Below are 27861 nucleotides of genomic sequence, written 5' to 3' on the forward strand. Positions count from 1 at the left end.
ACACACACACACACACACACACACACAGAATAGATACTATTTTTCAACCTTCATCTTTTATGGATAATTCCTATTCAACAGTCTCACCAACTAAATGTGTATTTCTGAAGTACAAGAATTTGTACTTAACAACCATGTGTTTTTGAATATTTCATTGATGTTCTGATTTTTTATCTTAGTTACTTTTGTTAAAGTCAGTAGTTTAAAAATAATGCAAACAATCTACAGAAATAATGCACCAATACAAAATCAGAGGTAAGGGGAAAAAATTAACTTGAAAATTTCTTTGATGGTATAAATATATACTTTCATTAGTGATTTGTTTCATCTTTCTAATACATATTATGAATATTTTATTTGTTCACCACTACGCTCAACAAGAAATACAAACAACTTCACTAGATGATTTTACAACTCATATTTGTAAAAGCGAAGTGCATGTTTGGTAGGCTGTCAAGAACGCACATTTGTTGTCTTCCTTTATGGTAACATTCACAAATAATTTAGTACTCAGTTGACGAAATTATGTCTGCTACAAAAACTCTCAGATTTCATATGAAGAAATCAATCTTACTTCTTCACTCTCATATTATTGTTCTCCAAGCAGTTTGTATGTCATGTAAGCAGCCTCCTCTGCTTCCTTTGCACAATAACAATACAAAAACTGGGGCAGTTTTCATTTACATGAACATGGCATTGTAAATATTTAGTTATCACAGTGAAGCTGCTAAAGCTTTTCTTTCCGAGTACTTTCCAATTACAAATCTTGCTACAAACGTCTCAATCACATTTGAGGTAAATGAACTGGTAATGAAAAATTCACAAGTTTTTATGTGACGTAGCATGTGAAAGTTGCTGGATTTGGACGGGTTACTCCTGTAACTGAAATATCAGATCTGAAGATGGTTCTGAATGAACCGAAACCGGTCATATGAATAATAAAAAAATTTTTTGCAATCAAGACGGATTTTAAGTAACATTATAAATTCACAAGCAGTCACATTAATTAACTCATATTATTTCACAATTAACTGTATGACATGTGTATTTTCAACTTAGAGTTCTTCTGACTTTGAATTTTTTCTAGTGAACCAAAATCCATTTCATGAGCATTATTCAAAATGCTCAGATACATGAGCTCATTAAGATGTGAAGATAAATTTAAAATACTTGTATAACTCACAGAACAATTATTGAGTTTGAGTATAACAAGTTGTTTACAATTGAGAACATAATTTATACCTTCATCTGTAATATCATTTCTAGAAATATTCAGATGTTTCAGTCTTGGCAACTGTGGTAAGTACTGCATTCCCTCATCAGTAATATTACAACCTTTGACATTAAGTTGCTGCAGTTTATGACACCTACAGATGAACTTCAAGCCTTCATCTGTCAAACTTTTGCACATGGCTACACACAATCTCTGAAGGTTACGACAACTCTGAGACAGAATTTCTGCACAACTATCGTCAAGTCTGCTGTTTGTCAAGTCAATCTCAACAATTCTTGGATAATGTATTCGCCGAAAAGTCCATTTTATAGCAGAAGGCGATATATGAGATGCATTTGGTATTTGTAAAATTTGCAGTTCTGGTAAGAGCACAATATTTTGGAAACACTCCTCGGTCAACTGTGAACAGTCATAAAACCTTAGTTTTATTAGCTTCTGACAAATTTTGATTGGTGTAAGAGAAGTAGCAGTAAATCCAAACCCATAACCATCTAGCACAAGTCCTTTCAACTGACTCCCCTTTTTTGCAATAAAATACAGTATGCTATCATCTCTTACTTCAATTCCATCCAGTCGCAAATACTCTAATGACTTACAGCCATCTGCTAAATGGCGCATTAAAGTTGAACCAGTATAGAATGTATGCAACAATGATAAATACCGAACTTTATCAAACTTACTTAGTATGTAACCAAAATCTTCTGAATCAATATCCATGCTTCTTAATGTCAGGTATTCAATATTCGGCAGAGAAGCCAACAACATTTTCAGCATAACCACTGTTACTGGTCTTGTATCATAAAACTGAAGGCTTTTTATTTTTGGGCAACATTCACACAGTGTTTCAATAACGGAATGTTCAACATTAGCTACCAAAATAACTGAATGCAAGTATGGGGCAGCTCTTAGAACTGTTACAATTTTTTTAACAGATGTACTCCTTTCAGGAAAAAATGCAAGGTTCTGCCAGAGATTTGGATGTCTGGCCAGAGACCTCCAGCGCGAGTTCACATGCTGTATGTTCAGCACCAGATCTTCCACTGAGCATCGTGAAAATATTTCCAGTAGTATCTCATTTGGCACATCATCCAAACTGATTGACATTATAAATGGAATTGTTAGGACCTGTATGAAGAAAACATGAACAATTTATTTATACACTTCCTTTATTTATTCTCAGTCAAATACAACAAAGTAATTGATTGCAAATTTTGTAACTAAAACACACAGACACACACTAACCTTTATTTTAAATATCTGCCAATATTCTGCAACCCTCCAGAGTTACCATCTTGAAGAATTTTGTTTACATGCAAAGAGACATGGGATTATGGATTTATACACTTTATCAGCACCAATTAGCCCATGTCTCTAAAATGTTTTATGAGAATTCTTGTTTGAAATATGTCATTGAGATTCTGAAAAAAAGAAAAGACACACACTATTAAGAATACAAACTTAACTTGTACGGTTGGTACTCCACAGCTTGTAAGTATTTGTTAAAAGACATCTTGCTGTACACCATGAGCTCCACATAACAATATTTTTACATGCAGCTCACAGTGTACAGCAAGATGTCTTAACACCAACTGAACAATTGCAGCAACACATCAAAATTTCAAACGGAAATGAGAGCCAAAGCCCATGCATTATTAGATTATGAATTCAATGTGGCATAAATTAAAGCAATGCATTACGTATCTTGTTTGCAACCTGGCATTTTATTCACTGGAACAATTCAAAATGTGTCTGCAAATATATGTCTGCTTGTGTCTGTATATGTGTGGATGGATATGTGTGTGTGTGCGAGTGTATACCCGTCCTTTTTTCCCCATAAGGTAAGTCTTTCCGCTCCCGGGACTGGAATGACTCCTTACCCTCTCCCTTAAAACCCACATCCTTTCGTCTTTCCCTCTCCTTCCCTCTTTCCTGATGAGGCAACAGTTTGAATTCAATGTGGCATAAATTAAAGCAATGCATTACGTATCTTGTTTGCAACCTGGCATTTTATTCACTGGAACAATTCAAAATGTGTCTGCAAATATATGTCTGCTTGTGTCTGTATATGTGTGGATGGATATGTGTGTGTGTGCGAGTGTATACCCGTCCTTTTTTCCCCATAAGGTAAGTCTTTCCGCTCCCGGGACTGGAATGACTCCTTACCCTCTCCCTTAAAACCCACATCCTTTCGTCTTTCCCTCTCCTTCCCTCTTTCCTGATGAGGCAACAGTTTGTTGCGAAAGCTTGAATTTTGTGTGTATGTTTGTGTTCGTTTGTGTGTCTGTCGACCTGCCAGCACTTTCATTTGGTAAGTCACATCATCTTTGTTTTTAGGTATATATATATATATATATATATATATATATATATATATATATATATATATATATATATATATATATATATAGAAGGAAACATTCCACGAAGGAAAAATATACCTTAAAACAAAGATGATGTGACTTACCAAATGAAAGTGCTGGCAGGTCAACAGACACACAAACGAACACAAACATACACACAAAATTCAAGCTTTCACAACAAACTGTTGCCTCATCAGGAAAGAGGGAAGGAGAGGGAAAGACGAAAGGATGTGGGTTTTAAGGGAGAGGGTAAGGAGTCATTCCAGTCCCGGGAGCAGAAAGACTTACCTTAGGGGGAAAAAAGGACGGGTATACACTCGCGCGCACACACACACATATCCATCCACACATATACAGACACAAGCAGACATATTTAAAGACCGTCTTTAAATATGTCTGCTTGTGTCTGTATATGTGTGGATGGATATGTGTGTGTGTGCGCGCGAGTGTATACCCGTCCTTTTTTCCCCCTAAGGTAAGTCTTTCCGCTCCCGGGACTGGAATGACTCCTTACCCTCTCCCTTAAAACCCACATCCTTTCGTCTTTCCCTCTCCTTCCCTCTTTCCTGATGAGGCAACAGTTTGTTGCGAAAGCTTGAATTTTGGGTGTATGTTTGTGTGTCTGTCGACCTGCCAGCACTTTCATTTGGTAAGTCACATCATCTTTGTTTTTAGGTATATATATTTTGCCAATGTGAAATTAATTTGGCTGTGTGTGTGGGGGGGAGGGGGGGGGGGTTGGATGCTTAAAGAGACCGTACTACTAGGCCATCAGTCCCATTGTCTTTGAACAGACAGGTCTATACGACTGTAGAGCACGACGGAGCCTACCACGCAAAACCCAGGGGAAGAAAACCCCAAGGTCTACCACTGTCGGCAAAGCTGAGGTAAAGGGGGAAAAAGAAGAAAGGGAGACAGAGGAAGCAAGGTAAGCAAGGTGTCCCAGCTAGGGAGCAGCCGGGAGCCCCTGAAAGCAGAGCGAAATGAGGGGACATACAGCTCCCAGCCCCTGCCACTTACCACAGGTACTCTATTTCGAGACTGCCTTTGAAGGACTGACAACATGGACAGGGCAAGAGAAGCACAGAGGACCTCCACAAATTCGTAGCCTCCTTTATCACCCGCACTTTGTTTTGTTAAGTCAGAGTGAGCCATTCCATATTGCAAGTACCTAAAACTTGATCTAATACTGATCGGAGGTCTGTTTCCAGAATACCAATCCCAAGAGCCAGTTTACTGGTAACCAGTTTGGCCAGGCTACCAGTGAATTCATTCCCTGGAATCACGACATGGCCCAGGGTCCAGACGAAGGGCCCTGAGCATTCACACTGTTCAAGGGCATACAGGAAATTCTGGATAGCAATGACCAGGGGATGGTGAGGGTAGCACTGGTCGAGAGCTTGCAAACTGCTCAAGGAGTCACTGCAGATGCGAAAGGATCCACCAATGCAGGAATGGATATACAGCATCTGGCAAGGAGAGCAGTATCTTCCGCATGAGTACAAGCAAAGCCTACATGACCAGCAACCGTCGAGCCATCAGTGTAGATAACTTCTGATCCATGGGATGCCCCAAGGATAGAGAAAAATTGGCAGTGGAGGGTCTTGGGATGGATTGGGTCTTTCAGACCTTGTGATAGGTCAAGACGAAGCTGTGGTTGAGGGATGCACGACAGAGGTGTATGGGACTGGATCCACAGGAGAGGTGGAAGAGGAAACAACTGAAGTTTAGACAGGATACACCAGATGCGGATTGTGACAAACTCTTGATCGGCACCGCCATTGCAGGAGATGGATTACCATGTTTGGAAAGAAGAGGCAGTAGTTCGGATGCTTAAAGCAGCTGTGAATTTGTATAGCACAATTGACAAGCTGCTGTTGGCACCTGATCTGCAATGGAGGGACCCTAGCCTCCATGAGTAAGCTGCTCACAGGGCTAGTTCGAAAGGCTCCTGTCGCAAGCTGAACCCCACAGTGGTGTATCAGATTCAGTATCTGCAATACTCAGGGCAATGCCAAACAGTATGCTAGACACCCTTAATCTAAGTGGGATTGTGTCAGGGCTTTGTAAAGCTGCAGAAGGGTAGTGCGATCTGAAACATAGCTGGTGTTACTCACACAGCGAAGTGTATTAAGGTGCAGCCAGCACTTTTGCTTAAGCTGGAGGAAATGGGGAATCCACATCAACTGAAAAATGAAGACCAGTCCTAAGAAGTGATAAATCTCCACTCTGGAAGGGAATGAAGGCCAAGGTGAACACAAGCAACCAAACAAAGCCAAGGTGGCAATGGGTTCACACCCATCGGGAAAGTGGCACATAGTATGAAGTTAAGCTGCTGGAGCAACAGCCGTAAGCGAACTCCAGGAGGTAACAGGATCAAAGGAGTCATCAAAGAAGGATACATAGGATGGGTTGCCAGGCATGGCAAATAAACAGCATGCATATTTACTGAGGAGACCATCACATTGGTATGACAGTGGTAGTAGCGCAGTTTCTGCTTAAAGACTCTCAACCGGGATAGTGTGAAAAGCGCCAGTGCCCGAACGGATGCTACGGTGGTGGATGGTATTGAGACTGCGTAAGAGGGAAGAATGTGCAGGCCATTAACAAAACACCCATAATCTAGTTTCTAATGGACAAGGGACCAGAACAAACGGAGGAGAGGGTCTGATCCATTCCCCAGGAAGTACTGCTGAGGACATGTAGGACATTGAGGGACCATGTACAGCAGGTGGCCAGGTAAGACATGGGAGGATCAAGAAACTTTCCTATCAAGCATGAGCCCCACGAATTTTGTAGTTTCAATGAATGGACGAGCAACAGGTTCAAGACGTAAAGACAGCGGAAGAAATCCATTGCACCGCCAGAAATTCATACAAACCATTTCGTCAGGGGAAAAGTGAAACCCATTGTCAATCAGACACTTAAAGTAGTAAAGGAGTTTTGCTATTTGGGGAGCACAATAAGTGATGATGGTCAAAGTAGAAAGGATATAAAATGTAGACTGGCAATGGCAAGGAAAGCATTTCTGAAGAAGAGAAATTTGTTAACATCGAGTATAGATTTACATGTCAGGAAGTTGTTTCTGAAAGTATTTGTATGGAGTGTAGCCATGTATGACAGTGAAACACGGACAATAAATAGTTTGGACAAGAAGAGAATAGAAGCTTTTGAAATGTGGTGCTGCAGGAGAATGCTGAAGATTAGATGGGTAGAGATCACATAACTAATGAGGAGGTATTGAATAGGATTGGGGAGAAGAGAAGTTTGTGGCACAACTTCGACTAGAAGAAGGGATCGGTTGGTAGGACACGTTCTGAGGCATCAAGGGATCACCAATTTAGTATTGGAGGGCAGTGTGGAGGGTAAAAATCGTAGACGGAGACCAAGAGATGAATACACTAAGCAGATTCAGAAATCTGTAGGTTGCAGTAGGTACTGGGAGATGATGAAGCTCGCACAGGATAGAGTAACATGGAAAGCTGCATCAAACCAGTCTCAGGACTGAAGACCACAACAACAACAACAACAACAACAACAACAACAGTAAAAACAATCCAGACAATGTGGAAGATGCCACTCAAGGAGACAAGTCCTTGGCGAACTGTAATAGATCACATCATCGACAAAACAGGAGCCAGAGATGCCCGGAGGGGAACAGGCCATAATTGGGTTAATGGTGATAGCAAATAGCACAACACTAAGGACTGAATCCCGAGCCACACTGTTTTCCTGGATAAAGGTCTTCAACAAGGCAGAACTAACATATATCTTGAAAACTCTTGTCTATTAAAAATTGCTGAAGGAAATGGGTCAGTTGGCTTTGAAAGTCCCATGTTTAGAGAGTACAGAGGACACCCGTCCTCCAGCATGTGTGAATTCAGAGCATAATCAAACACCCTCATAGTAAAAGCGGCATTGTAGCACTCACGATTCTGAGAAGATAGGGGTATCAGCTGAGCCACCTCCACTCATTTCCCATGGAGGAAAGCAAGTTGATAGGGTGTGGAGTTCAAAATCTCTGCAAAATAGTGGCCTAAAGTGTTGGATAGAGTCTACTGTGACATAATCTGCTACAGTCAGGCCAGAAAACTGGGAATGGACCTTGGACCACATAACAGTAGGAGGAGTGGAACTGTTAACAGACCTAGTAGAAGAAATCCAGCTAGCTGTTTTGCTATCCTGAAGAACACAACAATAATGCGCATGCAACTGTTTATAATGAATACAGTTTGCTTTCGTAGGATGACTGTTAAAAATGTGGAGAGCACATTTCTGCATGTGAACTGCATCACAACATGCCTCAGTCCACCAAGGAACTGGAACACACCACGGTAAAGATGAAGTGCGAGGAACGGATAATTCTGCAGCGGTAATGATAACATTGGTAAGATATTCTACCTGGTCATCACAACTGGGGAAATGATGTTCGTCGAAGGTCGCCTCTAGTCAGCCTTAGTAAGCCACCATTTGGGAGTCCACGTAGGTGGCGTAGGAGTCAGCTAACAGATAGCACATAGGAAATGTTGCTTGAGTATGTGTCACGGAGAATGGACCACTCGAGATGATGGGCAAAATGGGCAATGCAGAAAGGGAGATCAAAGAAGGAATAGATGTGTTTGGAGTCTAAAAGGAATGTGGGTGCTCCAGTGTTGAGGCACATGAGGTTGAGTTGATTGACAAGGTCAGTCAAGAGGGCACCTCTCTGACAGGTGCATTAAAGTCACCGAGCAGCAAAAAGGGGTGAGGGAGTCGCCTAACATGCTGGAGAAAGTCCACCCTGGTGACACCAAATGACAGAGGGACGTAAATGGTACAAAAGGAAAAGGTGAAGTGAGGAAGGAAAATGTGGACTGGAACAGCTTGCATCGAGGTGTTCAGGGAAAACATCATCCCGGATGAGCAACATGACTGCCCCATGAGACGGAATGCCATCCTTGGGTGAAGGTCAAAGCAGTTGTGAGGACGCAGTTTAGTTTCCTGGAGGCAGAGAACAAGTGGACACTGCAATTCCAAGAGCAGCCATAATTCCTCCTTGTTGGATCTAAGGCGGCAGATATTCCATTAGAGGAGAGTCATGATGAGGAAAGGAAAGGAAGGAAAAATGAAGGGGTGCCACATCGGCAGCTGCCGAATGGCAGCCTTTCAAGAATCTGCTACAAGGCACAGAGGCTGAAGGATCCTGCTCCATGAGATCTAAAGGGGCATCAGCACTCTCCCTTGGTTGGTCTGTGGAGTGCAGGGCAGATAAATGGTTGGTGGTGCGCATCGGCGACACAGAGGTCAGCCGGGTGAGGGTCTCACACGGTGACACCATTAAACAGGATCTCCGAGTTAGTAAAGGAGAAGACCGCTTGACACATGTTTGATTTCTTGGAGCCTTTGCGATTGGCAGATGACTATTCAGATGTTTGTTGGCTGGAGGGACACAAAAAGTCTCCACTAGCGTATTCCTTCTGTCCTTTCCTGCCTGCCAGTTGTGTCGCAGGTGATTTTGCCGCGCGAGGCAAAAATTTGGTGGGCTGTTGTACAGCTGGAGGAGGAGGAGGAGACGGGGATGCTACCACGACACTGGGCAATTTTGCAACTGTGGTGCCAAATTTGAGATAGCATGTCTGCTTAGCCATCTCCTTCATGTAGCAAGATGTAGCAAGAACGGTACTGTAAGTGCCAGATGGTAAGATGCAGAGTTTCCAACAAGCCAACAGCTTGTGAGTGACAGGGTAAGGCAGTTTTCCATCCATCTGTATCTCCTGGATGGCCTGCTCATCAAGATACACAGGACAATTTTGGCTGGAGGCTGCATGGTTGCCACTGCAATTGATGCAGTGGGGAGAAGGAGGTGGACGATCGTCCCTACCACAGGTTACACATTTTGCCGGGATCTCTGCCTCAGTCAAACGATTGAGCAGCCTAGTGTAATACCACATGAAGAATTCAGCATTCAATAAGCCTCGGCACAAACAGGATAGCCGTAGAAGAGCAAAGCTGCAAGCAGTTGTGCTTGAGAATCAGAAGTTGGCTCCAAAAGCAAAGTGCCATTGTGTAAATGAGAGCAGCATTTCACAGGGCCAGCAACCGCATCAATACCTTTCTGAATAATAAATGGATTTACCATAGCAAAGGACTGACTATATTCAGTACATAAAACAATGAGAAACCATGGTGCAGCTGGAGGGTCTTTGAATTGTTACCCTCATTCTGTTTACATTTAGTCCACACAGACTGAGAAGATGATGTTTGGCTCATCACGAGAAAATCCCCACAATTGCCAGCATCTCTGATGGCGCGCTCCTTCCAACTGGGGGTCCCACTCAGAAAGGGACTCACCCGCCTTAGGTAATTGTTCACATCTCTCACGTCTCACCTCCTGAACACCTAACAGAGGGACCAACTGGCAATTTGAGAAGGTAACAGGCAATCACCCCTCCCTGGGCTTGGCCTGTAACAAGGGGTACATGTGAACCCTACCTGTTTACCCAGGGCTGGGAATTACACGTTACCCAGTCACCTGTTATGCGTCAGTTGTGTAGGCTGGTATTCAGGAGCGCACAGAAAGGAATAAGGAAAAAAAGAACCTCAAACGCCGAAGCGGAGAAAGGACAGCAGAGGGGAAATGAAGAAAGAAAAAAGAACGAAAAACCAGTGGAGAGTTTGCTGGTGTCAGGCTATTGAATATGCAGAACATTCCCAAAAACATCCCAGAAATGTTTCCCAAAGGAGGGGAAAAAGAATAACATGAGGATAGACATACAGCGCAGAAGAGAAAAGATGCTGCAAGGGCTGCAGCCCTGTGGTAGCCAAGTACGGACCTGCCAAAGAGCGGCAAGCCCCCTGGGGGGTGGTAAGGATGTGGTGGTGCCACATTGTCTCATAAGCTTTACACAGGTTGTTGATGCCGGGTAAAAGCTGTCTGGATTGACTTCAGGTGGACTAAATAATTGCAAAAAGAGTTGCCTCAGTGAAGACCACCCTGGGTCAAAACCATAGGCCCCCTGGATTCAAGGATCCAATACAGCCTTTGACTCCCCATGCATTCAAGTAACTTGCAGAGGACACTGGTTAAACTGATGAATGATAGCCGTCCATCTGAAGAGACAGTTTACCCGATTTCAAAACTGGAACAATGACATTTTCTCGTCACTGAGAAGGGAATTCCCCTCACTCCAGAGACATTTAAGAAGGGCAAATATATGATGTTGGCTCACCACCAATAACTGTTGAAGCATTTGGTCATGCATCCAGTCCAGTACAGGATCTGTGTCTGAGCAGAGAGCAAGGATGCTGGTGAATTCCTACTCACTATATGGGGCATTAAAAGGCAGCATGCAGCAGAGAATGAAAGGTAGTTGTTCCAGACTGTGATTGAGAAGATGGAACATGGACAGATAGTGGACCAACATTGAGGCTTGGATGAAATTCCCAGCAAAATGCTAAGTGATAGAGTACGAGCTGGTGAGGATAACACCACTTAGGGGCATTCCAGGGACACCAGTACAACAGCAGCCAAAAATGCCTCTGACCTTTGCCCAATCCCGCAAAGAGGAAGAATGTGGCCCTATGACAGCAACATATTGTTTCCAAAAAATTCGTTTCTGGCATTTAAGAAGATAACGGGTCCTAGCACGGTGCCATCTGAAGATCAGGAGATGGTTGAGAGATGGTAGCATTCGAGGGTAATAACCACAGAAATTATGAGAGTCCACCAAAGGAAAGTATTCACTGGGTAGAACCCAAGAAAGAAGGAATATCTTCAAAGCAGGTGCCAAAAGGATCACTTTGGTTAAACTCTGTATGGACTCATCAATGCTGCTGTGTGGTGGAGGGATTAGGATGGCAGCTGAAGGAACAGCATCCTAGTCCGCATTATTAAGGGCTGACTTTGGAGGGCATCCAGGCAAGTGATGCTAAAGAAACGACAAGATGACTAGAAAGTGATTGCTGTCCCACAGTCAAGAATTGCCCACTGAATCAAGGCTCCAGCATTGAGGAGACAGATCAAGCCCTGCCCCGGTCGGTGGTCACAGTTCCACTCCTTGGAGGGTTATGGGAGTTAAAACCTCCAAGGAGAAGGAAAGGGGGGGGGGGGGGGCAGAAGCTGTCAAAGGTGGCCAAGAAAGAGCAGGAAGCATACATAGGAGGCTGGTCTGGGGGCGGTGGAAGGAGGGTGGGGGGGCGGAGATAAAGATTGCATACAGTTATCGCAGAATCCAAATAGGTCTGAATGGCCACCACTTCCATCATAGTATGAAGCAGAACCCAGGCACTAATGGTGTCTGTGCAGACCAAATTACAAACACCTCTGGAGGCTTGTGAAGGGCTGGCCTGGTTCGGCTAAAGGCTTGGAAACCACAAAGAGTCATCAAATCAGTATCCACAAAATGAGATTCCTGCGAATACAACACAAGCTACAGAGTAGAAAGAAAGAAGAGACTGCAGTTCTGGAAGGTGGCAATAGTAGCCACTACAGTTCCACTGAAGGGGAGTAGTACAAGAGGCTGGATGGTCGTCAAACAAGCCAGAAGCCAAAACCTTTCATTGTGCCAAGCCAGTGTCAGTCACCGGTAAGGATGGAGTGACAGCCATGAATGTAATATCAGACCCTGATTGAGAGGGAGGGGGCGACACCCCCTGGGTAGTTGGGAAGAGGGGGTGGGGGGGGGGCAGGTTGGAGGCCTAGTACTGAGATTTACACCACCACCACCACCACCACCACCACCACCACCTCCTCCTCCTCCTCCTCCTCCTCCTCCTGAGGGCGAGAGAAAATCACAGCAATATCAGAATCCAAAACAGAACAAGTGCCTTGAGGGCCACAGAGTGCAGGTCCTGCATCTGACAAAGTAAAAGGGTTCTTGAGGTGCCTGGAGGGGGGGGGGGAGGAATGGGTTCTAGAGGAAGCCCCATCCCCAGCAGGTGTCAGAAGAGGGTTTCTTCTCCAGCAGAGGAGAAAGAGTGGTTCCATAAGGGGAGGGACCATGAATAATCAGGGATGAGGAAACGGAAGGGGGACAGGCTGGAGTTGAGGAGAAGGAGGAAGGGGGGGGGGGGAGGAGGAGGAGGAGGAGGAGGAGGAGGAAACAGCAGCAAAGGTAGACATTAAAGATACCAGGTAGAGAGAGCCAAATTTCAGCTGGGCCTCTGAGTACAACAGATGGCCAAGAATTTTGAATTCCTTAACAGGGTTGCCACAAGTTTCCCAAAGTGAAATTTCCTGATTTACAGACAAGCTCTAGCATTTTTCCCTGACATTTTAGATCTCAAGGGTAAGTTGAGACGTAAGTTGACAATCTGTCTTTGCAGCTACGGTACAAGATGCAATAGTACAAACGAGGAAATATCTGTACAAACTTGCAAGCAGATGGCATTACCTGATGTAAGCAAAAATCTTAAGTACTAACATCAACAACTTTTGTAACAAATTGTTTTTAGATGGAGAAAGCAAATGATATGGTATACGTGTTTCATTAAGACCAGCGATATTATTTTATTTCAACAAAACGAAGCACATTTGGTGGAAAAATACGCATTTCCTTGGAGTCGCAGGACAGATTTAAAATACCTTCACTGATTTCAAAAATTAGCTCAGAAACAAGTAGGCATCTTGAAAGAATTGTATAAGATGGGGAAGAATTACGTAAACCAACACTGCAGGTGAGCGCCAATAATAGTGTAGACCACCAATGACTGACAATTTTCTTCTTACAGCCCATACTTTCCTACATATAATCTACTTTTGAAGTGCTAAAATGTACTACAACAAATAAAACACTACACTGTACAGTGTACTTGCTGTGAGACAGTCGCAATCGCTGAAATCCATCGCCCATAGCCTCTAGCCTGTTGAGGAGCCTGCAGTCCTGGGTCCATGGATATATCACGAAAATCCGCTGCATTACGCAATATGCAAACAGACCTGGCCTGCAGGCAGATCGGTGAGACTAGATCCGACAGGCAGGTCCTGCACATTAGTGGGAACTGAATAGTTTCAGATCGGCAGGCCTGATCCATTACAGATAACTGCAGAAACGACCTCCGGTTTTGGCCCATTGCAGAAATCCATTCATGTGACCAGCTTTTCACGAGTCACAAACATCATGTTGATGTAATGAATCCATTGTGATCAGTCCATGCAACAGATAACTTGTTCAAACACTCTGACAATCAATAATAATGAGGACAGGTAGCAACTCACTGTAAAGATGATTGCTGAGCCATAGACAAGCGTGTAGAAAATTCAATCACACTCTCACGACTAAATTTTCAGTCACAGCTTTTGTCAGGAAACAAAAGCGCACATGCGCACCTGCACGCGCACACACAAAATCACTCAAACCCTACTGAGGTACACATGACCACTGTATCCGGCTGTTGTGTCTACGGTCTCTGAGAATCAGATCCAAACAAACCACTCCTCACACCTCCCTGCCTCTTGTTGCCAGCTGCTAGGCTAGTGGCAAGAAGTGGTGGCAGCACTGACTGCAAGCTGAGGGGAGGGGTAGGAAGGGGGAGAAGCAGTAGGAATGAGGGAGTAGGGAAGTGATGCACATACCTCAGCTGCACCCAGCCAGCAACTATGCATGACACCTCAGTAAACAAACCACATTTACACATGCCGGTGGAACACCGACACTTTGGCATACTACAAATTGCTTCCCGAGGAGTAGCCATCACTGCTTACATTTATTGTCAAGAACTTAGATGCCTTGCAGATGCAATCCAAGAACAAAGACCAGGAAGACTCTAGGATAATGCCCTCCTGCATTCTGGTACGCTGACAAAAGACATGATACTAAGTTATTTTGTAACCACCTTATTCATGTGATCATACACCATCGGACTTTCACCTTTTCCACTCTGCCTAACACATTTCGAGGAACTTCCTCTCTGGATGACAATGCACTAAGAACATAGTTTGACGAGTTCTCCACCTCAAAACCATGTGATTTCTAAATTCATGGAATCAAAAAGTTACCCAGCATTGGCAAACTTGTAAACAGTGAAAGAGAATATAATGTAAGGTAACAAAAGTCATGGGATACCTACTAGTATCGTGTTGAATCTCCTTTTGTCCAGTGTAGCTCCGTAGTGCAGCATCTCTATGGGGTCAATCCATACCAAGTAGTCCAGCACTGGTTGCTTGACCATCTCAGAAAAATTTTATATTTGCTGGGTGAATTCCCCAATGTTTAGTAGTAAAAATATTCATTGTTTTTATTTTGAAATGGCGGCTATATTTGTTCCAGGTCGCATGTGTTTTTTTGTATTTGCAAGCATCTACATTTTTTGCAATTATTCAGAAGTGGATTTCCTAAGCCTTTCAGAGATAAAATGCATTTAGTTCAACACACTCTGAGCTACAAATTAACATCATCACTTAGCCGAATGTATTCTTTAATATATTTTTAATAGTTCACAGTTATCAGCCACAAATTAAAAAAACTCAATTTTTTAACAGTAGTCTTCCAAAGAAAGATTAATTTCTCAGCTTTAATATTTTTTCTGCTATTACACTGTATAGTATAGTTACTTTTTATAGAGTATCAATGGTGAGCAGCTTACACTCGAGAAATTACACTATTTTTAAAAACGGATTTTTTAAATTTTTTCTATTTTGTGGCCTGCAATATCCTTGTTGGGGGACCAGATAAAAATCTGAAAATTTCACAGTTAATAGACCTTTATGATATCAAACTTCAGTAAAAATTACAACTTTCAGATTCAATTAGAAGTGATGGAAAAAAAAAGATTACAAACACTAGTCAAAATGCGTTTTTTAACATCTGCGATATCTGGTAGGCTAATTAAATAAAGTATACCAATTGCATAATGTAACACACCACATTACACTAGCTAATGATTATTTGTCAAAACAATGCTGTGGTAATTGTTTCAGCAGGCTAACAATTGCATTGTTTGATGAGTTCTCCACCTCAAAACCATGTGATTTCTAAATTCATGGAATCAAAAACGAGGATAATGGAATGTAGTCGAATTAAGTCTGGTGGTGCTGAGGGAATTAGATTAGGAAATGAGACACAAAGTAGTAAAGGAGTTTTGCTATTTGGGGAGCAAAATAACTGATGAAGTAGAGAAGATATAAAATGTAGACAGGCAATGGCAAGGAAAGCGTTTCTGAAGAAGAGACATTTGTTAACATCGAGTATGGATTTAAGTGTCAGGAAGTCATTTCTGAAAGTATTTGCACGGAGTGTAGCCATGTATGTAAGTGAAACATGGTCGATAAATAGTTTAGACAAGAAGAGAATAGAAGCTTTCGAAATGTGGTGCTACAGAAGGATGCTGAAGATTAGATGGGTAGATCACATAACTAATGAGGAGGTATTGAATATAATTGGGGAGAAGAGGAGTTTGTGGCACAACTTGACGAGAAGAAGGGACTGGTTGGTAGGACATGTTCTGAGGCATCAAGGGATCACAAATTTAGCATTGGAGGGCAGTGTGGAGGGTAAAAATCAGAGGGAGACCAAGAGATGAATACACTAAGCAGATTCAGAAGGGTGTAGGTTGCAGTAGGTACTGGAAGATGAAGAAACTTGCACAGGATAGGGTAGCATGGAGAGCTGCACCAAACCAGTCTTAGGACTGAAGACCACAACAACAAACAACAACAATTGCATCTGCAAGCCTATACAAGTCTGATTGTTGTCTTCCCCCCAACAATTGTCTACTCACACTTATTTAGCTAGAAGTTTTTGGAGTGTGCAGTTGAAAAATGGTGTCTGTTGGTGTCATTATTAATTAAGCTTGTCATAAATGTGTGTATGGAGTGTATTCTAAAGACATTACTTTAATTGAAGGAGAACTGGTGTTGTTTTACTTACTTACGAGTTGGCCCAGAGGTCAAATCAACATGAAAGTACCATGAAATGAAATACTTAAAAAAATGTCGTCATCATTTCGGTCAGTCTTGCATGGAACCTTTTGAGAAACATAAGAAACCTATAACAAAAGGTCTGTGAGAAATAACATTTGATCATTATTCTAAAAATAAAAGCCCTTTTGTCAATCTCATACCAGGAAAAATCATTCTGTCCAACATGTTAGAAAGATATTTGTAATTCACAAGAGAAAGGATAGTGAAACGTCAGATACAGAATTTTGTGACTTATCAGCAACCATTAACAAAGTAGATACAAGTTGTGAAATCCTGGGTATATCGCCTGTTAGTAAAATTAGAAAACTGCGTTAAGATAATAGACCAAGTGCCTTGAATACAAAAATTGAGAAATGGCAGCTACACTTGAAAAGAATTTGGAAGTTTCATTTCAAAATACAATTTGTACTAAAACAGATTGAAGCTCTAAAACTTCACCAACTGAATATGATGATTTGATAGAAAAACTAAAACTAAATGCAGTACTTCAAACAAATAGGATAAAATTAAGATTATTAGTTTACTGCAGAATTCTTGGAGTCAAGCAAAAGTTAGTGATGAATTTAATGTGTCAGAATGTCTTGTTAAGTTAACAAGGCAATTAGTAAAAGAACAGGGAATTTTACCAGCATTACAAAAGAAAAGTGCATCTAATTTGGTAGATGAAAACACAATCAATAAAGTTATTAAGTATTATGACGATGACAATAACAGCCGTTTGATGTCTGGCAAAAAAGACTGTTTCTATGAAAGAAAATGGTTCTAAGATTCAAAGACAAAAAAGGTTAATATTGTGTAATTTAAATGAACTATTCACTGAATTTAAAAAAGAAAATCCTGACATTAAAATTGGAAGATCAAAGTTTGGCATGTTGAGACCAAGATGGTGTATTGTTGCAGGGGCATCTGGCACCCATAATGTGTGTGTTTGTGTACCATCAGAATATAAAGTTGATGATAGATGGGGTCAATCTTAGAGTTGACTATAAAGACCTTTTGGAAGTTATGGTACGCAAAATTGACAGTTACAATTGTATGATCAAAGGAAAATGTGAAGATTGTCCAGGCAAATAAGCCTTACTTGATATGTTTGAAGAATGCAAAGAAAACAATTTGATGCCTGACAATATAAAATACAAACAATGGGTGACAAGACAGAACTGAAATGGTGGCAGCCATAAAATCACGAGAAGAGTTTTTTGAAGGGTTGGTGACTAACCTTGAAAATCTGAAAATGCATTATTTTAGTGCAAAAGCTCAAAGTAAATTTTTGAAAGACAAAAAGCAAATCTTGGCAGCCAATGAATGCTTAGTTCTTGCTGACTTTTCGGAAAATTATTCCTTTGTTGTTCAAGATGAAGTACAAGGGCACCACTGAGTAAACAAGCAGGCCACAGTTAACACAAAGATGAAGATAAACTAATGAGCCACAGCTTTTGTGTCATAAGTGACTACCTTGAACACAACACTACAGCAGTGCATATTTTTCAACTACAATTAACAAACGACATTAAACAGCACCACCCTTCCATAAAAAACTGATTTACTTTTTGGTTGGGGCAGCAAGTCAACATATTAAAAAAAAAAAAAACATCTCCTTTCATAAAGAAGATTTTGAGTTTGATGTAGAATGGCATTTGTTTTTGCTTCATGCCATGGGAAGAATGCTTGTAATGCTGTTGGAGGTACAACAAAGTGAGCTGTCACAAAAGCAAGTCTGCAGCGGACCGATGACAATCATATTATAACACCTCAAGAAATGTTTGAATTCTGTAAAAAACATATCAAAGGAATCACCTATGTTTTGTACAATATGAGGAAATACAAGAAGTTTATGACAGGGTCTTGAAGGAAAGGTACAACATTTGTCAAAAGATTAAAGGCACTATCTTTTCATTGTTTTGTACCCTATTCACACAACTTACTGAAGTGTAAGATCACCAACTTCGCCTGATAGTGAACTTCATTAGTGTGGAAAACAAAAAATCGAGAAGGATCAAGTTTGGATGCTACTTAAAAATGTACTAAGGAAGCTGTCTCCCATGGAATTTACAACTGTGACTGGGCGAACTTATAATCTAACACCCAAACTGAGTGAACAAATTTCTCAAACGTTCAATGAGCGATGTACTAAAAACAAATAACAACAGAACAATATAATGTAATTAGTAGGCTCATTTGCAATAAAAAAGTAAGTAATCATAGATATGATTAAATTATATATTGTAACCGATATACTTTATTCCATTAGCCTAGATATCACAGATGTTAAAAAACGTATTTTTGACTTGTGTTTGTAATGTTTTTTCTATAACTTCCAATTGAATCTCAAAGTTGAAATTTATAAACTGAAGTTTCATATCATAAAGGTCTATTAACTGTGAAATTTTCAGATTTTTATCTGGTACCCCAACAAAGATATTGCAGGCCACAAAATGGAAAAATTTTAAAAAATACACTTTTTAAAAGAGTATTTTTTTAAGTGTAAGCTGCTCACCATTGATACTCTATAAAAAGTATACAGTGTAATAGCAGAAAAAATATTAAAGCTGAGAAATTAATCTTTCTTTGGAAAACTACTGTTCAAACATTGAGTTTTCTTAATTTGTGGCTGATAACTGAACTATTAAAAATATATTAAAAAATACATTCGGCTAAGTGATGATGTTAATTTGTAGTCCAGAGTGTGATGAACTTAGTGCATTTTATCTGAAAGGCTTAGGACAATCCACTACTGAATAATTGTAAAAATGCAGATACTTGCAAATGCGAAAAAACGCATGCAGCCTGGAACAAATATAGCCATCATTTCAAAATAATAAACAATAATTTTTTTGTGTTGCTTGAGGCTTTCCCGACGGACTTGTTGTATATGTGGTTCTCAGGCAAGACGTCTGATGTCATAGTGAAAACTCCACAATATTTCATCAGTGCAACTAGCCGACATCTTCAGGTGTCATGAACACACTGCTAAGGCATGACTAGAGCCCCCTATTTATGCCAGTCTTGGGCAGGAAGTGCGCGTGCGTGGAGGCACCAAATTCGATGGCCAATAGTAACAATATCAACCAATAGCTTGAAGTACAGCAACGCCACCTGCAAGATGAAGCTTCCAGCTATCGGTTGATATTGTCGCTACTGGCCATCGAATTTGGCACCTCCATGCATGCGCACTTCCTGCCTAAGACTGGCATAAATAGGGGGCTCTAGTCATGCCTTAGCAGAGTGTTCATCGCACCTGAAGATGTCTGCCAGTTGTGCTGATGAAATATTGTGGAGTTTTCACTATGACATCCGACGTCTCGCCCGAGAGCCATATATACAATAAATTTTTTTTAAAAATATTTTTGTGGCTACTAAACATTGGTGAATTCACCCAGCAAATTTAAAAATTTTCTGAGATGGTCAAGCAACCAATTATTTTTTTCTTGGATCACTTGGTATGGATTGACCCTATGTGGAAAGGACTCTCAGGTTGTTGCAAGTCCCCCACAGGTATACTGAGCCATGTTGATGTTGCCCCTAGAGCTGTCCGTAAGTCAAAGTAAAGTATTGACAGTGCAGGATTTGTGCATGAATTGATCTCTTTTTGTATCCAATAAATGTTCATTGGGATTCATTTTGGGCAATCTAGATGGCTAAATCATTTGCTTGAATTGCGCCCAGAATGTACTTTAAACCAGTTGCGAACAATTGTGGCCCACTGCCATGGCACATTATTCTTTGGGAACATGAAGTCCATGAATGGTTGCAAATGGCCCCCAAGTAGCCAAACACGACCATTTCCAGTCAATGACCAGTTCAGTTAGACCAGAGGACCCAGTCCATTCCACGTAAACACAGCAACCACCAGCTTGCACAGTGTCTTGTTGACAACTTTGATCCATGGCCTGTGAGGTCTGTGCCACATTGTAACCCTATTAGCTCTTACCAACTGAAATCTGGACTCATCTCATCAGGCCACTTTTTCCAGTCATCTGGGGTCCAACTGATATTGTCAAAAGCCTTGGAGAGACAGTGTCAGCAATATCACGCCTGTTGCAAAGGCACTCATGTTGGTTGTTTGCTGCTATAGCTCATTAACACCAAATTTTGCCCCTCTGTCCTAACAGATATGTTCATCGTATTTCCCATATGGATCTCTGCAGTTATGTCAGGCAGTGTCACTTGCGTGTTAGCACTGACAACTATGTAAATGCCATTGCTCTTTGGTCATTAAGGGAAGACTGTCAGCCACGGGTTGCCTGTGGTGAGAGTTGATGCCTAAAATTTGGTATTCTCAGCAAATTCTTGACACTGTGGAACTATGAATATTTAATTTCCTAACAATTTCTGATATGAAATGTCCCATATGTCTAACTCCACCTACCATTCCACATTCAAAGTCTTAATTCCCATTGTGCAGCCATAATCACGTCAGAACCCTTTTCGCATGAATCATTTGAGAACAAATGACAGTTCCGCCAATGCAGTGCCCTTTTATATCTTGTGAACATGATGCTACCGCCATCTGTATATGTGCATATTGCTGTCCCATAACTTGTCACCTCAGTGTATATTGTATTAGTTAAATTTAGTAGTTTTTATTCATCAGTAACCATACTCCCCAGCACGAATGGGCTCACAGAAGTGCAAGTGCCCCTTCAATGAACAACGGCAAAAAGAATTTCGATTCATCAGATTAGATCTTTGGACTCAACTGAGATGAGACATGTGTCTTCCTAGTTCCTCATTAAGTCACAGTCTCTTTGAGATATAGAACTTCATTTATACGGTGAAAAACATAAAAGAGAAGTCTCTGTAGCAGCATTAGTGCAACATTGAAATCAGTCTTTAAATCTGAGAAACTTTGTGGTCATAAATCTGCATGTGTATGTACAAAATCTTGAATGTGTTAACTCCTCATGCTTCAGATACACTATGTGAACAAAAGTATCAGGACACTTGGCTGAAAATGACTTACAAGTTCTTGGCACCCTTCATCGGTAATGCTGGAATTCAATATGGTGTTGGCCCACCCTTAGCCTAGATGACAGCTTCTACTCCCACAGGCATAGGTTCAATCAGGTGCTGGAAGGTTCCTTGGGGAGTGACAGCTCATTCTTCATGGAGTGCTAAACTGAGGAGAGGTATCAATGTTGGTTGGTAAGGCCTGGCATGAAGACGGCATACCAAAACATCCCAAAGGTGTTCTATAAGATTCAGGTCAGGCCTCTGTGCAGGTCAGGGATGTTACTATCGTGTAACCACTCTGCCACAGGCCATGCATTATGAGCAGTGCTTGATCATGCTGAAAGATGCAGTTGCCTTCCCCAAATTGCTCTTCACCAGTGGGAAGCGAGATGATGATTAAAAGATCAATGTAGGCCTGTGCTGTGATAGTGCCACACAAAACAACAAGGGGTGCAAGCCCCCTTTCATGAAAAAATACGACCACACCATAACACCACTGACTCCAAATTTCACTTTTGGCACTACACACACTGGCAGAAGATGTTCCCCGGGCATTCGTCATACCCACACCCTGCCATGGGATCGCCACATTGTGTACCATGACTTGTCACTCCACCCAACATTTTTCCACTGTTCAGTCGTCGTTTGGCATTTACCGGTGTGATGTGTGGCTTATGAGCAGCCGTTTGAGCATGAAATCCAAGTTTTCTCACCTCCCGCCTAAATGTCACAGTGCTTGCAATGGATCCTAATGTAGTTTGGAATACCTGTGTGATGGTCTGGATAGATGTCTGCCCTATTACACATTACGACCCTCTTCAACTGTCGGCAGTCTGTCAGTCAACAGACAAGGTCGGCCTTTATGCTTTTTTGCTGTATGTGTCCCTTCAAGTTTCCACATAGTCACTAACACACTGAAAACAGTAGACCTAGGGATGTTTAGGAGTGTGGAAATCTTACATACAGACATATGACCTAAGTGACATGCAATCACCTGATCACTTTTGAAGTCCGTGAGTTCCACAGAATGCCCCATTCTGCTCCCTCACAATGTCTAAGGACTACAGAAGTCGCTGATGTGGAGTACCTGGCAGCACAAGGCACCTAATATGTGTTTTTAGGGGTGTCCACATACTTTTGATCGCAGTGTATGCTGTGATGTGATTTGAAAATTTTGACATTTATTTCACTTTTGACATACATACAAACACAAAGATTGTGATGTTTCCTCTCCTTGTTAGCCATTTCAATTACAAAACTGGTGTAAAAATAGGAATATTACCAATTAAAATCATTGCCTGTGGATGCACCTACTACTGTAGAGACTATTTAACAGATGCCTCAGAAATTGTTTAGAAGAAAAAGTTGCTGGACTGTGTGTTGATAATACTAACTGCAGACTTGGAAGTGCTAAAAGGAAAGGTCAGGACAATGCTTTTACAAATTATAAGTGCAACTTTGCCATGGACTGACAGGGGTTGGGTGCGCTGCTCATATATTGCATAATACTGTTTGAACAGCTACAGATTTTGATGTAGATGTAGAAATAGTAGTTTCCAAAATATTTCTATACTTCAAATTATACACTGAGAGCTGAAACTCTAAAGGGCTTTTGCAACTTTCTGGATTTTGAGTTATGTTGAAACAAGGAGGCTAGTACAGTTGTCTGCTGTTGAACGAGTCATTGAAGTGTTTAAACCACTAAAATCATACTTTCAATCCAAAAAGGAATGCCTAGTGTTCCTTTAAAACTTCTTTCACAACTTTTCTGAAGTATGGTTCACAGGCAAACATCATTTCATGAATCACTGAAAAAAGTTGGAAGACAAACAGTCACTATTTGAAGTGACTAATCATATAAGTAAGTCAAAAACTACCTTGGAGTCCAAACTTAAAGACCAATTTCTTCCCTCGGGTTAGAATAATTGTTGAAAAGCTTGAAACAGAGGAGGGTCTGCTTCCAGCAGAGGTAAAAAAGGTTCCATGGTGCTGCACTATATTCCTATGAAACTGGGGTATCTCACTTTAAAAAATGGATGGAAGAAAGTTTCAAAGACTGAACAAATGCCTTTTGAGATGACACTGAAAGAACTACTACAGTTATCAGAACTGTGTCATGGATTCAGTATACAGAAAGTGAAACTTATGATTAGTACATCTTTATCAAACAGTTTGTACCCATGAACAAAATCTGTGAATGCACTGTGAACAACATTTTGCCAGTTCAAAGATGGACTGAAATTATTTCCCATTTCGGCCAGAATCATGTGCCATTTTCAAATTTACTCAAGTTAGTGGACTATCTATGCTGCTACTGAAAGGGTATTTTCCCCACATGAATAATGCATGGACCACTGACAACACACATAGCTGTGCAAAATATGAAAGCAATATTAGTGACTGGGGTGAACTATAATGAAACCTATATTGATTTTTTTTCCACATGCTGTTTAAAAATGTAGAGAAGCTGAAGAACTCACAGCATTGATAAATGCAGTTTGGTAACAAATTACAATGATATTTTGTATTTAATATATTTAATTAAGATTTTTTGTGCTATCATAACCTGTAATTTGTCTCAAATTTGGGTCTAGAAAATATTGACACCTTACTATATCCCATGCTGTCTATTTTGTTACCTGCAGTGAACTGTAACATCAACATCAGTGCTGTACCTGAATGACAAATATTTTTCTTTCTGTCTTATAAAATACCTTTATTCCTTGAGTAACCCTTTTTTTGTAGCCTTTGGTCTAATCTGGATTGCTTTTTGGATAAAACTGTTTCCAAATGAGGTGAGGATGTTCGTCATGAGCACTGTTTACATCATTCCAGTTCATGTCATTGAGTTACCTAGAATAATTCCTTGCTTACTAATTATCCCCCTGAACTCAGAGTTAGTAGATTCTGTATCCTGATCAATATTACCATTTAAATGGTGAACTGTGTGTCATAGGTTGGCTGGGTGGTTTAAAAGAAGGGGCGGGTGGGGGTGGGGGGGCAAACTGCTACATCATCAGTCTCTTGTCCCAATTAAAATAATTCCACAAGGATGAGAGTAAAATAATTGAGACATAAGAAACACATCTGGAGGAAAGGAGAAAACCACAACAATGACAGAAGGGCAACGAACACTAAAATGCACAAAATTGGAGAAGTAAACCACAGAGAGATGCAAGAAACATGAAGAAGAGAGCAAAACAAGAGAGCATATTACCATGGCTGGCTGACCATGAAAATAAAAAGAAGCCAGCCACTCTGCAACACACTAAATCTCCACCCTAAAAGCACTAAGGTGGAGGACACACAGGGACAAATGGCATGCATGAAAACTTATACAGAATGATAAAACCCACCATCACATATAAAACGTAAAATTAAATTAGCCAGTGAGGCGATGTCAGCTAAAATTAATGAAAACGAGTCCAGTAACTGAAGAGTCCATCGCAGGGCAGCCACAGAAGGACAGCTCACCAAGATATGGGCCACTGTCAGCCGGGTGCTACACCGACATTGAGGTGGGTCATCATGGCACAGGAGGTAGCCGCGTGTCACCCAAGCATGGCCAATGCAGAGCCGACAGAACAACAGAGACCCTGCAAGAGGCCTGCGTGGAGGTCTTCCACACACTCGTAGATCCAACTGAGAGTAGTGTACTTCATTACAGGATCATCGCGAAAGTGTTACGGAGATGATTGATCGGAGGAAGACCTTGCAAGAGAAATGCTCAGTAGCTCCGTACAGGCTTTTGTTGAAGTTTCAAGGACATATCTTCACTGAGGAGTCAAGCGGAATATTGCTCCCTTCTACGTATATCTCGAAGGAGACCATGAAGATAAAATCAGACAGATTAGAGCCCACACAGAGGCATACCGACAATCTTTCTTTCCACGAACAATATGAGACGGGAATAGAAGGGAGAACTGACAGAGGTACTCAAGGTACCCTCCGCCACACACCATCAGGTGGCTTGCAGAGTATGGATGTAGATGTAGAATGGCACGCAGCTTGTTGCACGTACTGAGGTTATGCCATTCCATCTCCCAAAGCCGCAAAACCTTGCGGCGTAATACTGAACGCATGTCAGTTTCACAAAAGCCAATCCCCATAGGTGGTTTCTGTGTACCCTGTTCAGCCAGCCTATGAGCAACTTCATTGCTTGGGATGCAGACATGACCAGGGTCCACACAAACACCACTGAGCGACTGGACCATTCCAGGGCACAGATGAATGGTCGCTACCAAAGGATGACGTGGGTAGCACAGGTGGATAGCGTGTAGGCTGTTCAAGGAGTCAGTATGCAGGAGAATTGACTTATCTGGGAGTAAGCGCATGTGCTCAAGAGCATGAGATATGGCCGCCAGCTCTGCAGTGAAAACACTGCAGCCATCTGGCAAGGAATGCTGTTCTGTGTGTCCTCTATGAACATAGGCAAAGCCAACGTGACCATCAGCTGTCGAGCCATCAGTGTAAACCACTTCATGGCCCCAGTACATGTCCAGGAAGGACAGTGACAGCGAAGAGTCGCAGGGTTAACTGAGTCATTAGGGGCATGTGAAATGTCCAGGCAAAGCTGTGGCTTAGGTGTGAGGTATTCACGAATGAACCTCAAGTATAGGTAGTAAAGGCAAGGACTCCAGTTCGGAGAGAAGGGATCGCTCACGAACTGCAATTGTAAGCCCTGATCTGGGCTGCCAATGCGAGAGATGAACTGCCATGGGTGGGAAAAGGAGACGGTAATTTGGATGTGCAGGAGAACTACAAACGTGTGCAACATAACTGGAGAGCAATTGCGCATGCCTAACCTGCAATGGAGGTACTCCGGCCTCCACCAGACGCTGGTCACCAGACTCATCCTAAAAGCTCCTGTCACTAGGCGAACACCACAGTGGTGCACTGGGTCAAGTAAACGCAACGCTGAGGGCGCCACCGAACCATAAACCACACTCCCATAGTCAAGACAGGATTGAATAAGGGCTCTGTAGAGCTGCAGCGGCGTAGAGCGATCTGCACCCCAGTTGGTGTTGCTCAGGCAGCGGAGGGCATTGAGGTGGTGCCAGCACTTCCGCTTCAGCTGACTGAGGTGAGAAACCAAGTCAATCGGGTGTCGAAAACCAGTTCTAAGAATCAATATGTCTCCACTAGGGGATCATCTAAGGTAAATTTCTGGTTCTGGATGAATGGTACAACGCCAACAGAAGTGCATAACACACAACTTTGCGGCCAAAAACTGGAAACTGTGGGCTAGAGCCCATGACTGTGGGTTGCTCCCTGTAGACGCCACTCTGCAACATCAGTACTGGTGGAGCAGTACGAAATACAGAAGTCGTTAGCATACACAGAACGTGAGACAGACAGCCCTACAGCTGCTGCTAGAGCATTAACGGCCACTAGAAATAGAGATACACTCAATATGGAGCCCTGCGGGACCCCATTCTCCTGACTATGGAGGGAAATATGGGAGGCATCAACTTGGACATGGAAAGCACAAAGTGACAGGACATTTTAGATAAAAATCAGGAGTGGGCCTCTGAGATCCCACTTGTATAATGTGGCAAGAATATGATGTCGCCAGGTGGTGTCATACGCTTTTCGTAAATCAAACAAGATGGCAACCAGATATTAGCATCTGGAAATAGCTGTTCAGATGACGGACTCTAGGGACACAAGATTATCGGTGGTAGAGTGACCCTGACACAGAGCCAGTAGGCCACGTGACTCCAGGAACCAACCCAACTGCTAACACACCATATGTTCCAGCAGCTTACAAAGAATCTTGGTGTGGCTGATGGGCCGATAGCTGTCCACATCTAGTGGGTTTTTACTGGGTTTCAGCACCAGAATGATGGTGCTCTCCCACCATTGCGATAGAAAGACGCCATCGCACCAGATCTGGTTGAAGATGATGAGTAGATGCCGCTTGTAGTCAGATGAGAGCTGTTTAATCATCTGACTGTGGATCTGATCTGGCCCAGGGGCTGTGTCAGAGCAATGTGCAAGGGTGCTGAGGAGTTCCTACTCAGTAAATGGGGGCATTACAGTGTTACAGGGTTCACTGTGGCATGTAACAAACAAGAGAACTTTCCTTTCCATCTGCTGTTTGAGGGCGCGAAAGGCTGGGGGTAGTTCTCTGATGCAGAGGCTTGAGCATAGTGCTCAGCAAAGTGCTCAGCAATCGTGTTTGCATCGGTAGATAACACGCCATTGATGTTAATGCCATTGACACCTGTTGGGGTCTGGTACCCAAAAAGATGTCTGATCTTCGTCCAGACTTGGGAAGGTGACATGGCATCCAACGGTCGAGACGCTCTCCCAACACTCCTGCTTCTGTCTTTTGGTAAGCTGGTGAACACAGGCACGGAGCTGCTTAAAGGCTATGAGGTGCTCCATGGAAGGGTGCCACTTATGCCATTGCT

General features: G+C 42.1%; 1 protein-coding gene across 1 annotated transcript in view; it reads right to left on the reverse strand.

Annotated features, from left to right (window-relative positions):
* Positions 1 to 288: 288 nt before the first annotated feature.
* Positions 289 to 27861, reverse strand: part of LOC126092342 (dynein regulatory complex subunit 6-like) — a 47601-nt gene continuing 20028 nt past the window's right edge. The window contains exons 2-3 of the mRNA XM_049907881.1: positions 2477 to 2652; positions 289 to 2359 (exon numbers count right to left, since the gene is read on the reverse strand). Coding sequence (XP_049763838.1) covers positions 1028 to 2338 — 1311 coding nt within the window. The 5' untranslated portion in view covers positions 2339 to 2359; positions 2477 to 2652 and the 3' untranslated portion in view covers positions 289 to 1027. The remainder of the gene's footprint in view (positions 2360 to 2476; positions 2653 to 27861) is intronic.

Source organism: Schistocerca cancellata, chromosome 7, assembly GCF_023864275.1.
Source record: "Schistocerca cancellata isolate TAMUIC-IGC-003103 chromosome 7, iqSchCanc2.1, whole genome shotgun sequence".
Lineage (NCBI taxonomy): Eukaryota > Metazoa > Arthropoda > Insecta > Orthoptera > Acrididae > Schistocerca > Schistocerca cancellata.